We start from the raw sequence: 13,600 nt of genomic DNA, 5'->3' as shown, positions 1-13,600 counted from the left end.
TTGGCCATGCTTTTGGGCATCTAATATCTGCCTCTGGAATTACAGGTTCTCTGGAGCAGAAATTGGGTCAAATGGGGCCATTTAAATTGGGGCTGAGTCTGCCAAGTTGGGAAATTTCCTAACTTGAGCTACCTGCTTTGGTAGTGAAAATCTGACCTTGATCTTCCTTGCCACTAGAAACTGCATCTGGACTACAGGAGCAGTGTTAGTGGTGGGGAGCATTGAATTTGGTAACCAATCCTCTTGCTTTCAACAACAGCTAAAATAAAGGAAAGGGGAAAAGAGAAATGAAATTTCAATCTTTCTCACCTGATTAGCTTTTCCACGATACTGGCAGTCCTTTAGCTTTTTCCAGCAAGTAGTATGATATGCGATCAAACAGCGATTATCACAGCAAAGTTCAACATAGCCCTGAAACGAGACAAGATTACATGCGTTGATGTGTCAAATTTTAAAGATTTAAAAACAAAAATGTTCCTTGCTGTATTTTGAGCGGAAGGCAGGAAAAGAGAGGAATAAGAAATTAGATTTTCAGAAACCTTTTGATAGAAGAACAAATGTGGCTGTTGAACTTTAGGGAAATTAATTTAATAGTACAAGCAGAAAATAGGAGAATGGACTTGCCATTTGTTAATATTGCATGAACATTGAATGCTTCCTATTGATAGCCAAACTGGGCCCCAATGATAAATAGAACTGCTGGATCCTTTACTGTCCATGGTTTTTATTCCTGATCTTCAGAAGTACACGGATAGCAATGTATAACCAGTGTCCTCCACAAGTCTGGCACCAAGTTTCTTCTCTTTTCATGTTTCAAAAATATGCATATTGCCGCAAGAGTTGATAGATTCATGGATTAGCCTGAATCAAACATCAATATAATCTTTGCGAATAAAGCTTACAAAATTTATGGGATTTACTCTGCTTTTAGAGTAAGGAACGTCTCAAAAACAAATCATGATTTTTTTTCTTTTCTTTCTTGCATTCAAGTCAATTAAGAGTAAAAATAATAGGAATTGGTTGGTGGTTGTCGATAATTTGTGTATTCTTCTTACATCTCCAAATTGATGGGATTTAAGTTATTCACTTTTCTTCTTTTGGTTTCTCCCATTATACTTGGGGGGTCACCACAAAAGCGGTTGATCACCTTTCTCCAGCTCCTCCTGTCAGTCACTTATTCTTCTTCCAATCCCACTGCATACAAGTCTCTCACCACTGCAACTTTCCATCTGGTATTCGGCCTACCTGGCTCCTTCTTCCTGGCTGTTCCATCCCCATCACTTGCCTCATCACATTTCCTCTCTATCTTCATGACAGATAACCATGCCACTTTAATCTCGGCTATTTTCTTCGATGCTCCAACAACCTTCACTAAACCCCTGATGTACTGGTTCCTGATTTTGTCCTTTCTCATTGCTGCACACATCCAGCTCAGCATCCGTATCTCATTAGTATGCAGTCATTATTCCTCTTTTTTGAACTGCCCAAGTTTCTTCACTATATAAGGTTCATCTCACAATCGTCTTGCAGATCAGATTCTTGCTACTTTCCTATCATGTAACACTCCACTGCACTTATTCCAATAACTCCAACCAGACCCAATCTGTTGCTAATTTCCATTTTCTGCCACCATTGATCTCAGGCACGTGAAACTCTTCACTTTTTCCAGGATTCACTTTGATCCTCTGCTCTTGGCTCAAACTGATAGTCTATAAAATTGGATCTTTGGTTTGCTGATCTTCATGACCCCGTCATCCAGCGTTTTTCCACAATTCTCTTAATAATGAGTCATCACGCCCACCACAAAGCTCAATATCACCTGCAAACATCATGGAACTTCCGGTTTCACTTGCTCAGTTAGAATATCCATGACAATCAGGAATAGGAAAGGGCTCAATGCCAATCGTTAGCGCAATTCAACTTTGTCTTCTAAACTCTCACTCTCCACCCACACGGTATCTTACTCTTGTACATGTCCTTAATATTCATATATGTTTCTCAGGCACCCACGAATTCCAGCACAACTCCACACTTCCTCCCTTAGCATGCAAACATTAGTCTTCTCTAAAGTCAATGAATACAATCTTCATGCTGTATTGGTGTCCCCAAAATCATTCTCACTTGGCTCAAAACAAAAAGGGGTGCTTCTTCTGGGCACAAATCCAAACTGACCGAAGCAGAAGAAGATGCTTACTTGTACAAATAAGACATCAGCGAATTGCTTAAAATATCTACAGACTCAGCTCTGCCTTGGTTGCAGGTCCTGATGGCCCTTGGATAAGCACTCTTTCCTGGGTAAATTACTGTATTTCTGCCTCTGCATTTTGGGGTGCAGATACTGCTGGGTGGATACAGGTGGTTCTGGGGCAGCCTTAACTCCCTCATCATGCCTACCATCTTCTCAAGGACAATTTGTGTTTTGGCAACAAATTGCTGGCCTTTCCAGGGATGTCCGCAATGTCAAAGAAGAAAACAAAAATGTTTCTCTTCATCCAAAAAGCAGAATGCGGCAGGATGACATCAGAGGCCAAAAAAGGCAGCACCAAACAAACGGTCACAGGATTCTCGAAAAGCTGCAATAATAATGGTGGGTGGAGGGAGAGCAGGAAAAGAAAGGCTTCAGCAATTACTTTTCAAAACAAAAAGGGCACCTGCTCATTTAAACCGGAGATCTGTTCTGAGATCAGCACTTTGCGACCCTCAGAAAAAGGAAGCAGCATAATAAAGCAGCACAAAAAGGTGGAATTACATTATCATGCAATTATTTACAGTAACCTCTCCTTAAACTGATAGATGCTCCCTGAACCAATTAAAATCATGGAAGTAGGCAGATATTCAGCATGATTTTCTAATGAACAATCTGATAACTGCTCATTCACATTTCTCAAAAGCTCTAACAAAGCAAGCTTTAGAATCTAGATTTATTTTTATCTTTACATTGGCAGCAAAGGCAATTAAGAACTATATCCCATGACAACTTCTACAAGGTCAGTGGGGCAATCTGGTAACAAGATTTTCGAGCAAGTTAAACATCAAAACATAACTGCTGGCAAGCAGTCATTTTACAACAGCTTTTTAACATACAAATACTCTGTATTTGAAAAACATTTCAAAGATCTGACCTTTAAGCAAAATCCAGATTGTTTTAGATTTTCTTATCAAGACATACCTTGTAATCTGCATCAGAATCATATATTTCCCTCTTGTAATATCCCTGACAATTAGCATCTTGGCAGATGCCTAGAGGATCAGGAGCATGTTTACACATTTCAACATATTCATTTATTTTGACCTATGGGATGATAAAAGCAAACTTCCAGTAGTCACATCATTTGTCAAAATAAAAACATAACTCAGGTTATCTATATTCCATACTTTATAGTCTCAATAGTAACTCCAGATAAGTGGCATGGTTACAAAGCAAAAGGAGTGTTAACTAAAGTGCTCTTAAAAGCATGATCAATGCAAGCAGATTGGCTGCATTTTCATCAGTCATTAATACTGAAGCAACATCTATTGACCTTCAATTCAGATAGCATACACCAACACACTATTTTTTAGCACACGGCTAAATCGCTGGCTTTGAAAGGAGACCAAGGCAGGCCAGCAGCACGGTTCAATTCCCATACCAGCCTCCCCGAACAAGCGCCGGAATGTGGCGACTAGGGGCTTTTCACAGTAACTTCATTTGAAGCCTACTTGTGACAATAAGCGATTTTCATTTAATTTAATTTTCATTTCAATATGACACCACCCACCCACATTAATTTTATTGAAAAATCTGGAAGGGTAAAGTGATAATGAGTATGTTTTTGCATGGCTGAGCAGTGTCTTTTCTGATGTGCAGTTACACTTCACTGAAAGCAAAACACCAGAAACACCAGAAATAACGCCCTGCTCTGAATTAGTGCCATGCAAAATTTTACATCCACTTAAAAGGGTAGGCCACAGTTCAACATCTCATTCAAGTTGTGCATTTCCTTAATATCGAATGAAACGTCAGCCTTGCTTTTTGTGCTCAAGTCTATTGTAGTAATGTCAATGGACTGGTATTTGGAGGCCTGAACTAATGCTGCAGAGACACGAGTTCAAATCCCACTAGTAGTAACCATCATGAAACTAACTACCATTCTAAAACCTATCTGGTTCACTAATACCTTTCTGGAAGGGGAATTCACTATCAAAGCGGCTCTGCTTTGAATCTCACGAGACATTTCAGGCGCATGAATCTTGAGACATTCAACAGCCTTGTCCTGACACAAAGTCGGGCACGACAAGGTGACTGAATTGCACCCATAGTCTTTCCAGTGTCTTGACCTTACTAGGTCAAAATCTTCGAACTCGTTTCCTAACCACACTCTAGATGTACATGAAAGAAAATGGCTCAGTACAACTTTCTCAAGGATAGCTAGACTTGGGCATTAATTGTTGACCTTGTCGGTGATGCTTACTTCTCATTAATTAATTTTTAAAAAGAAATAGGACTCTTACTACAAAATTTTCCGGTTTAATTTCTTCTGCTTTTAACACCACATCAGTCCACTCTATAGTTGGGGGATTATGTTCAAATTCTTGCTTGGATTTTTGAAACCATTTCATAGCACCTTTAAATCTGCAAAAAAAATATTTTCAACCTTAGATCACCACTAATGGGAGTACATAAACATACATGAATTTGGTTAGATCGGAGCGGAGAGCAGTATAACATATAATCAAATGGCTACAGAAGTCTGTAATATTGAATTGATGGAAAATTTGAAAGGACACTTTGGACCAACATCTCACTAACGTGAATTGCCAAACTTCAAGTATTCTTTGATTCTTTTTTAAAAAGAGTAAATCTTTGGAAATGCTGCTTACACAATCCAATAGAGTAAGACAAATGCAAAAAACGAACTTTTAACTGTGAGAAGGCATCTTTTAATACAGGTAATGGGAAATCAACAATGGGAAACAAGGAAACTGCAGAAGCATTAAACAGGTATTTTGTGTCTAGTTTCACTGTAGAAGACACAAAGAAATCTGAAGAATTCTTGAAAATCAACAGGTTAAACAGTTGGAGGAACTTCAAACAACCACGCTCCCAATGGAAAGGGTGCTGGAAAAATTATTAGAACTAAAGGCCGACACATCCACTGGATTTGATGGCTTGCATCATAGTGTCTTAAAATAAATGGATGCAGAGATACTGGATGTATTGATAGTGAGCTTCCAAAATTCCCTAGATTTTTGAATGGTCCCAGTGGATTGGAAAGCTTCAAGTGTAACACCGCTAGTCAAGAAAGGGGAGAGACAGAAAGCAGTAAACTAAAGGCCAGTATGCCTAGACACCTGTCATGGGAAAATGCCAGAAACCATTATTAAGGAAGTTATAGCAAGGTACTTTGAAAATCATATTACAGTCAGGCAGTCAACATGGTTTCATTAAAAGGAAATCAAGTTTAACTAATTTAGTGGAATCTTTTGAGGAAGTAACAAGAAAGGTGGATAATGGGCAACCGATTGATTGGATTCTGAAAAGACATTTGAGAAGGTGCGACAAAGGTCATCGCACAACATAAGAACTCATGGTGTAGAGTGTAAAAGTCCTTCCTGTTTATTTCCTTTGTTCCCATTTATTTTATTTTATTTTTTATTATTTTAGTCTAAGACCTGTAATTGGGATGTGCCTTTAAGCAGAAGTCTCAAAGTAAAAACAGCCTGCTTGCCACTGTGTTCCCAGGTTTTGTAATTTGGAAGGGAGAAACCAGACTCTTTGGCAATGAGTAAATCTTAGGAACCAGCTACGGAGGGACTCAGTTCGATTGGTTAATTGGTAACCGGTGAGTTGGCCAGGGACAGTGTTCTGCCTGACAACGGTCAATGATTGGTTTCTATGTGATGCTTTCTGAAAGAACTGGGCGGAAGCGTTTAGACCTTGGAAGTGAAAAGAATGTTCTCGCTCTCTTTCCTGATGGTCGAAGTGAAAGAATTGCCCTATTGTTTTGAAAGCAGTGAGTGCCTGGCACACCCTGTAAAGAGGTAAAGTGTTTACAAAGGCAAATAGATAGTTAATTGAGAGGGCAAAAAATTGGCAGATGAGTATAAATGTAGCAAAATGTGAACTTGTCCACTTTGGCAGGAAGAATAGAAAAGCAACATATTTAAATAGAGAGAGATTGCAGAACTCTCCGGTTCAGAGGGATCTGGCTGTCCTGGTACATGAATCTCCAAAGGTTAGTTTGTAGGTAAGGCAAATGGAATGTTGGCATTCATTGCAAGGAGAATAGAATATAAATGTAGAGAAGTGTTGTTACAGCTGTACAGGGCCTTAGTTACACCGCATCTGGAGTACTGCATACAGTTTTAGCCTCCTTTCATAAGAAAGGATATATCAACAGCAGTTCAGAGAAAGTTCATTTGACTTAGATTCCTAAGATAGAGGGGTTATCATATGAGAAACGGTTCTGCTTACACCCATTAGTGTTTGAAAAAATCAGAGATGATCTTATTGAAACATAAATGTTCTTGAGGGGACTTGACAGGGCGGGTTGCTGAGAAGGTTTCTTGAACGAGAGTTTAAAAATTAGGGCTCTCTATTTAACACAGAAGAAATTCTCTCAGATGGTCATTAATCTTTAGCATTCTCTTCCTACAGGGAGCAGTGGAGGCTGGATAATTGCATATATTTGGTGCTAAATTAGGTAGATTTTCAATCGACAAGGGACTCAAAGGCAGACAGGAAAGTGGTGTTGAGGCCACAACTCAGATCAGCCATGACTTTAACTGAATGATGCAACAGGCTTAAGGGGCTGGATGGCCTACTACTAATTGTGTTAACAAATATGCTTTTAAAATATATGATTTGAAAAGCCGCTGCATCATCAGCAGTTTGAATTATTTTGGACATTGGGAATGGAGAAGTGATGAATAGCTCTGGTCACATTAGGAAGAATCTTCATGATTTAGGATGCAGTGCAACCAGAGCAATCTTTTTCCTGGAGTACCAATTTTCAAAGCAGGCTAGTCTTGGCTAAGGTGGCACAGCAGCACAATGATTAGCACTGTTGCTTCACAGCGCCAGGGTCCCAGGTTCGATTCGGGCTTGGGTCACTGTCCGTGCGGAGTCTCCACGTTCTCCCCGTGTCTACGTGGGTTTCCTCCGGGCGCTCTGGTTTCCTCCCACAAGTCCCGAAAGGCGTGCTTGCTAGGTAATTTATACATTCTAAATTCTTCCTTTGTGGCAACTAGGGGCTTTTCACAGTAAATTCATTGCAGTGTTAATGTAAGCCTATTTGTGACAATAATACAGATTATTATTCAGAAATGAAGCTGCCCTTCAATGCCTTGTTGCCACAATGTTAATGCTGTATGCTCTGACATTACACATTTGAAGTCTTGCACTTTCACTGAAACACACACTCCCTGTCTACAAAACTATGCTTCCCCCACAACATTTATACATAAACTTCTAACATTATAAATTCACAGAACCACACTTAAAAAAATATTTTTCCTATCCAAATTTACTATCCTGTAATTGCATGCTAGTTTTTTTTTTATAAGGCAGAGCCAGATAGATTCTTGATTATCAAGGGATTAGGCAGAAGTGGGACTGAAGTTACAACCAGATCAGCCATGATCTTATTGAATAGCGGGACAAACTCGAGGCGCTGAATGGTCTACTCCTGGCTCCTAGTTTGTATGTTCGTATAGGTTCCCCCCAAAATTAGTTCTTACATTTTTCAGTGATGCACCTTTTCTCCCCAAGTAACTGAAAATTCTAACATCCAAAATTAGGGTTTGAACAAAATATATCTCACAATAGCGTAACTAAATGTATTCAATTACTATCTTGTGTCTTTTAATACATTCTTAGAATACAAAGAGATTAAGACTAACTACTGTACTGTTAAGCTAATTTTACTATAAAATACATTTTTCTACACAAGAAGAAAATGTAATCCCTTTCTTAAGGTTCACTCCCCACACCATGAAAGAAACCCAGAAGTATAAACGAATAACACAAAACATACAAGTATATAAAACAGGAAGTAAATACTACATAGACATGTTCAGATGATGTCATCCAAACTGAATGCTTGTTTTCCGTGCAGGTAAATTCCTGTTGAGTGTTATTTAGTTTTTAAATATCCAACTTCAAGCACAGATTCCTTACCTATTTTGCTTGAAGTATAAACAGCCTAATGTGTGATAGGCTACGTACAGAAAGCTCTGACATTCTCGTGTCTCCTTCGTCATCTTTTCAATTGTCTTAATCTGCTTTTCAGCTTCAGAGAGATCCTAGAGATAAAATAATGTAAAATGGCTGCAAAGCAAATGACACACAAACTGTGGGCTAAAAAATGGATAACACCAATAGATAGATACAATTCATAGTCTGCCTACAGCACAGGGCTAAATTGCTGGCTTTGAGAGCAGACCAAGGCAGACCAGCAGCACGGTTCAATTCCCGTACCAGCCTCCCGAACAGGTGCCGGAATGTGGCGACTAGAGGCTTTTCACAGTAACTTCATTTGAAGCCTACTTGTGACAAGAAGCGATTTTCATTTCATTTCAGTGTCGCCTTGATTTTCATGATTGTAGCTCAGGGCCAAACGGCTGCTGCACTGCAGGCTGCCTGTGTGTGTTGCTGGTTGCCCTTTGCTCATTCGGGGGCTGAACAGCGCTGTGCTGAGAACATGTGGAGCAGCCAACTGTCTATTCTTAAAGGTGCCCATTAAAGAGGAGCTGCCCTGAATGGCAGGAGGCTATGGCTGAATGTTACTGTTGCAATTCTAAACAAGAAAAAGGGAACATCAAGCAAAGGGGGGATTTTCAGAGTTACAGGTGCAGCATTGGAGATCTTAATGGGGGAGGTGGACAAGTGTATAGAACCATAGAATTTGCAGTGCAGAAGGAGGCCCTTTGGCCCATGGAGTCTGTACCAGCCCTTGGAAAGAGCACCCCACTTAAGCCTATCCCATCCCCATAACCCAACCTAATCTTTTTTGGACACGAAGGACAAACTATCATGGCCAATCCACCTAACCTGCACATCTTTGGACTGTAGGAGGAAACCGGAGCACTCGGAGGAAACCCACGCAGACACGGGTAGAACGTGCGGACTCAACGTGCGTGATCGAAGCCCCCCACCCCTCCCTGCTGACTTAGTTGTCGTGGAAGAAATCAATAGACAGTTTTCATCTCCGAGCAAACCCATCCATCAACCCCCTTAAGTCTATTCTCAAGCCTAAGGAAATCCATGAGGTTGCTCACCCCCACCCCCCAGTTTCGGCGACTCCGAGTCCCTCCACCCCAACAGGATCCATCTCTGGGCTACCAGAGAGCCAAAGGCGAGAACGTCAGCCTCTCTCACCCCCTGGACTCCCGGGTCTTCCGACACTCTAAACACTGCCAATTCTGGACTCGGAACCACCTTCACCGTCAGTACCCCAGACATCTCATCAGTGAACCCCTGCCAAACTCCCTCCCGCTTCGGGGAGGCCCAGAACGTATGGACATGGTTCATGGGTCCCCCCGCACACACCTATCCTACACCCCCTCAAAGAGCCTACTCATTCTAGCCACACTCATATGCGCCCTGTGGACTACCTTGAATTGAATGAGACTCAGTCTGGCACACGAAGAGGATGCATTCACCCTCCTCAGAGCCTCCTGCCATAACCCAGCCTCCAGCTGTCCCCGCAGCTTCTCCTCGCTTAACTACTCCTAAAGGGGCCCTACCAAACCATCAATTCTTTATATATCTCTGACTCCCTGCCCTCACCAACCTCTGTTTTCGACAGCACCTTGTACTGAACCCTGGGGGCGGCAGATCAGGAAATGACGGCATCCGTTTTCTCTCATAATTCTACACCTCTATGTATTGGAACCCGTTTCCGCTGGGCAACTCCTCATACTCCTCTACCAGTCCCTCCAAGCTTGGAAAGCTGCCCCCACGAATAAATCCCCAAATCTCTCGCTACCCGCCCGCCGTCAACCCAAAAACCCCCCCGTCCAGTCCTCCCTGAGAAAACCTGTGATTCCCACAGATTGGAGCCCAAACCAAGGCTCAACAGCGCCCCCAAACTAGTCTCCTTACAAAAGGTTGCCATCATCCATTCCCATACCAACTCCTCCCCCACTATCCACTTCCTTATCATGGCTATATTTGCCACCCAGCAGTAATTTATTGAACTTGGCAAGGCCAGCCTATGCAACCAACCCTCCATGCTCCAACAGGGCCTTCTTTATTTATGGGGCCATCCCCACCCACACAAATCCCGATATCAATGTGTTAACCTTCCTAAAAAAGGCCTTTAAGAGAAAAATCGGGAGGTTCTGGAATACAAACAAATGCCTTGGGAGCACAGTCATCTTCATGGACTGCACCCACCCCGCCAATGACAACGGAAGCACACATCCCACCTTTTAAATTCCCCCTTCATTTGCTAGACCAGCCGAGCCAGATTCAACTTCTGTAATTGCTCCCACCCCGCGCCACCTGGATGCCCAGATACCTGAAACCCGCCCCCACTACATTAAACGGCAGCTCGCCCAGCCTCCTCTCCTGTCCCCTCGCCTGGATCTGAAAGACCCAACTCTTCCCCATGTTTAACTTATACCCTGAAAACTGGCCGAATTCCATCAACATGTCAATAATATCCTCTATGCTTTCCAGTGAGTCCGCTTTATACAGCAACAGGTCGTCTGCATATAGAGACAACCCCCCCCCCCCCCCTCCACTATCCCTTTCCAACCCCTAGACGCTCCAAGTGACATTGCCAGTGGCTCTATCGCCAAGGCAAAAAGCAACGGAGCATCCCTGCCTCTTCCCACGATACAGCCTAAAGTACCCCAAACTCACCAATTCGTTCTTACACTTGACACCGGCGCCTGGTACAACAATTGAATCCAATCCACACGTGCCCAAACCCGAACTGGCCCACTACCTCCCACAAATACTCCCATTCTACCCGACCAAAGCCTTCTCTGCATCCATCGTGACCGCCACCTCCACATTCTGTCCCTCCAGGGCACCATTGTGACACTTAACAGACGCCTGATGTGGGCCGACACATGTCTTATTTTTACAAACCCGTCTGGTCGCCCCGTCACATAGTCCTCAATCCGCGAGGCCAAAATCTTAGCCAACAACTTGGCATCCACATTCAATAGTTATATTGGGTGGTAGGACCCACACTGCTCCTTGTCTTTCTTCACGATCAGAGATATTGAGGCCTGCGCCAATGTAGGGTTGGGGGGGGGGCTCATCCGTCTCCCTCGCCTCATTAAATGGCCTCACCAGCAGCGGCCCCAGGTCTCCCAAAAATCTTTTATAAAATTCTGCTGGAAAGCAGTCCGGGCCGGGGCCCTACCCTGCCTGCATTGCCCCCACCCTGCCTGCATTGCCCCCTGCCCTCTATCACCTTCACCAGTCCAACGGCTGCTCCCAGCCCCTCTACCAGGCCCTGCTCCACCCTGTGAAATTTCAGCCCGTCCAGAAAATTCTGCATTCTGTCCTCTCTAGCAAGGGCTTCGAATCATAAAGCCTCCCACACGAGTAATCCCTGTGCACATGGGAGAAGTACGAAAACTCCCCCCCACCCCCACACGAGTAATCCCTCTGCACATGGGAGAAGTACGAAAACTCCTTCACTCTCAGCCTCCCAAACCTCCACAGGTCCATTCCTCCCATGCGCTCCATGAATCCCTTCAGCTCCCTCGCCACCACCGCCACTTTCCCCGACCTCGAGCTCAACCGGTCCATACCCGGATCAATGACCGTGTAAAAGTCCCTCCGCCTTAATCAGCGAGTCCAGGTCCGGGATCTTCCTCAATACTCGCCTCATAAATTCCACATCATCCCAATTTGGGGCATAAACACTTACTAGGATCACTGGCATCCCCTCCACTTACCATCATAAACCTCCCGCCCCCAAACCCGCTACTATATTCCGCACCTCAAATGTCACACACATATTGACCAGCATTGCCACCCCAAGCGTTTTCATATCTAACCCCGAATGGAAAACTTGTCCTACCGATCATTTCCTTAGCCTTGTCTGGTCCCCGATCTTCAAATGTGTCTCTTGTAAAAAGGCCACATCTGCCTTCAAACTCCTCAGGTGCGCGAAAACACGCGACCGTTTGACTGGCCCATTCAGCCCCCTCACGTTCCAAGTGACCAGCCTGGACAGAGAGCATCCCCACCCCCCGCCCCCCCCCACATCAACCATCCCCCCCCAGCCCCCCACCGCCCTCATCAACCATACCCCTTCTTAGGCCAAACCCACCCGTGCCTCACGACCCTTCAGGCCCACCCCGGGATGTCCACCGTCACCACTCCCTCCCATATAACCCCACATCAACAACACCTTCGTGAGCAGCCATCCCCCACACTAAACAAAACAACGCTATCCCCCTCTACTTCACTAACCACCTGCCCCACCATTATGCCACTGTTAACTAGCCCCCCAGCTAGCCAGGTAGCCCCCACCCAAGGTGCCTAAACCTCCTAACCGACACCGATTCCCCTCCCCCCTGCTTGCACACCTCGCAACCAACAGTATAACAAAACCAACAGGAACAAAAGAAAACTCAAAAGTCCAAAAGATGCACTCACCCCCTCATTGCATCAAAATATCTCAGAGGAGAAAAGTTCCCCAACCACCAAAAAAAAACAAAAAATACAGAAATTACCAAAGAACAGGAAAAAAACACCCCTCCTCCTTCATCTGCCAGTCCATTGTCTCTCAAAAATCCCTCACCGGCTCTGGTGTTCCAAAATAATGCTCTTTGTTATTAAAGGTCACCCAGAAGCGAGCCGGGTACAGCATCCGGAACTTCACTCCCTTTTTAAAGAGTAAAGCCTCCACCCAGTTAAACCCGGCCTCCTCTTTGCCAGATCCTGGCCCAGGTCCTCATACACCTTCAGCTCACTCCCCTCCCAGGTGCATCACGGTAGCAGATGTGCAAACTCCACACGGACAGTGACCCAGAGCCGGGATCGAACCTGGGACCTCAGCGCTGTGAGGCAGCAGGGCTAACCCACTGCGCCACCGTGCTGCCCAGGAGCAGAACTTTTGACTCTTTATACAAAAGCAGCTAAACGTCTAACAGCACAGTGGTTAGCACAGTTGCATGTTCTAAGGTTCGATTCCCAGCTTGGATCACTGTCTGTGCGGAGTCTGCACATTCTCCCAGTGTCTGCATAGGCTTCCTCCCACAGTCCAAAGATGTGCAGGTTAGGTGGATTGGCCATGATAAATTGACCTTAGATTAGGTGAAGTTACTGGTTTACAAGGATAGGGTAGAGGTGAGGGCTTAAGTGGGGTGCTCTTTCCAAGAGCCGGTGCAGACCCGATGGGCCAAATGGCCTCCTTCCGCACTGTAAATTCTATGATCTTCTCGTCTGCCACGCCCAGCTCAGGATCTTTTCCTTATCTAGGAACCGGTGAAGACACCCCACCACTGCCCTCGGTTGCTCGTTCACCTGCGGCCTCATTAGCGCCCTGTGCGCTCGGTCGACCTACAGGGGCTGGCCAAATGCCCCCTCTCCCATCAGCTTTTCCAGCATTTTGGCCACATATGTGGCAGCGTCCACTCCCTTGGTGCC

General features: G+C 44.3%; 1 protein-coding gene across 1 annotated transcript in view; it reads right to left on the bottom strand.

Annotated features, from left to right (window-relative positions):
* LOC119968895 (E3 ubiquitin-protein ligase DZIP3-like) overlaps nucleotides 1–13,600 on the bottom strand; it is a 137,800-nt gene that overhangs the window by 83,876 nt on the left and 40,324 nt on the right. The window contains 4 exon segments of the mRNA XM_038801860.1: nucleotides 310–411; nucleotides 3,170–3,292; nucleotides 4,492–4,612; nucleotides 8,159–8,283. Coding sequence (XP_038657788.1) covers nucleotides 310–411; nucleotides 3,170–3,292; nucleotides 4,492–4,612; nucleotides 8,159–8,283 — 471 coding nt within the window.

The sequence above is a fragment of the Scyliorhinus canicula genome, chromosome 7, assembly GCF_902713615.1.
Source record: "Scyliorhinus canicula chromosome 7, sScyCan1.1, whole genome shotgun sequence".
Lineage (NCBI taxonomy): Eukaryota > Metazoa > Chordata > Chondrichthyes > Carcharhiniformes > Scyliorhinidae > Scyliorhinus > Scyliorhinus canicula.
Note: the sequence above shows the minus strand (reverse complement) of the source record. Positions and strands in the feature narration are given on the sequence as shown.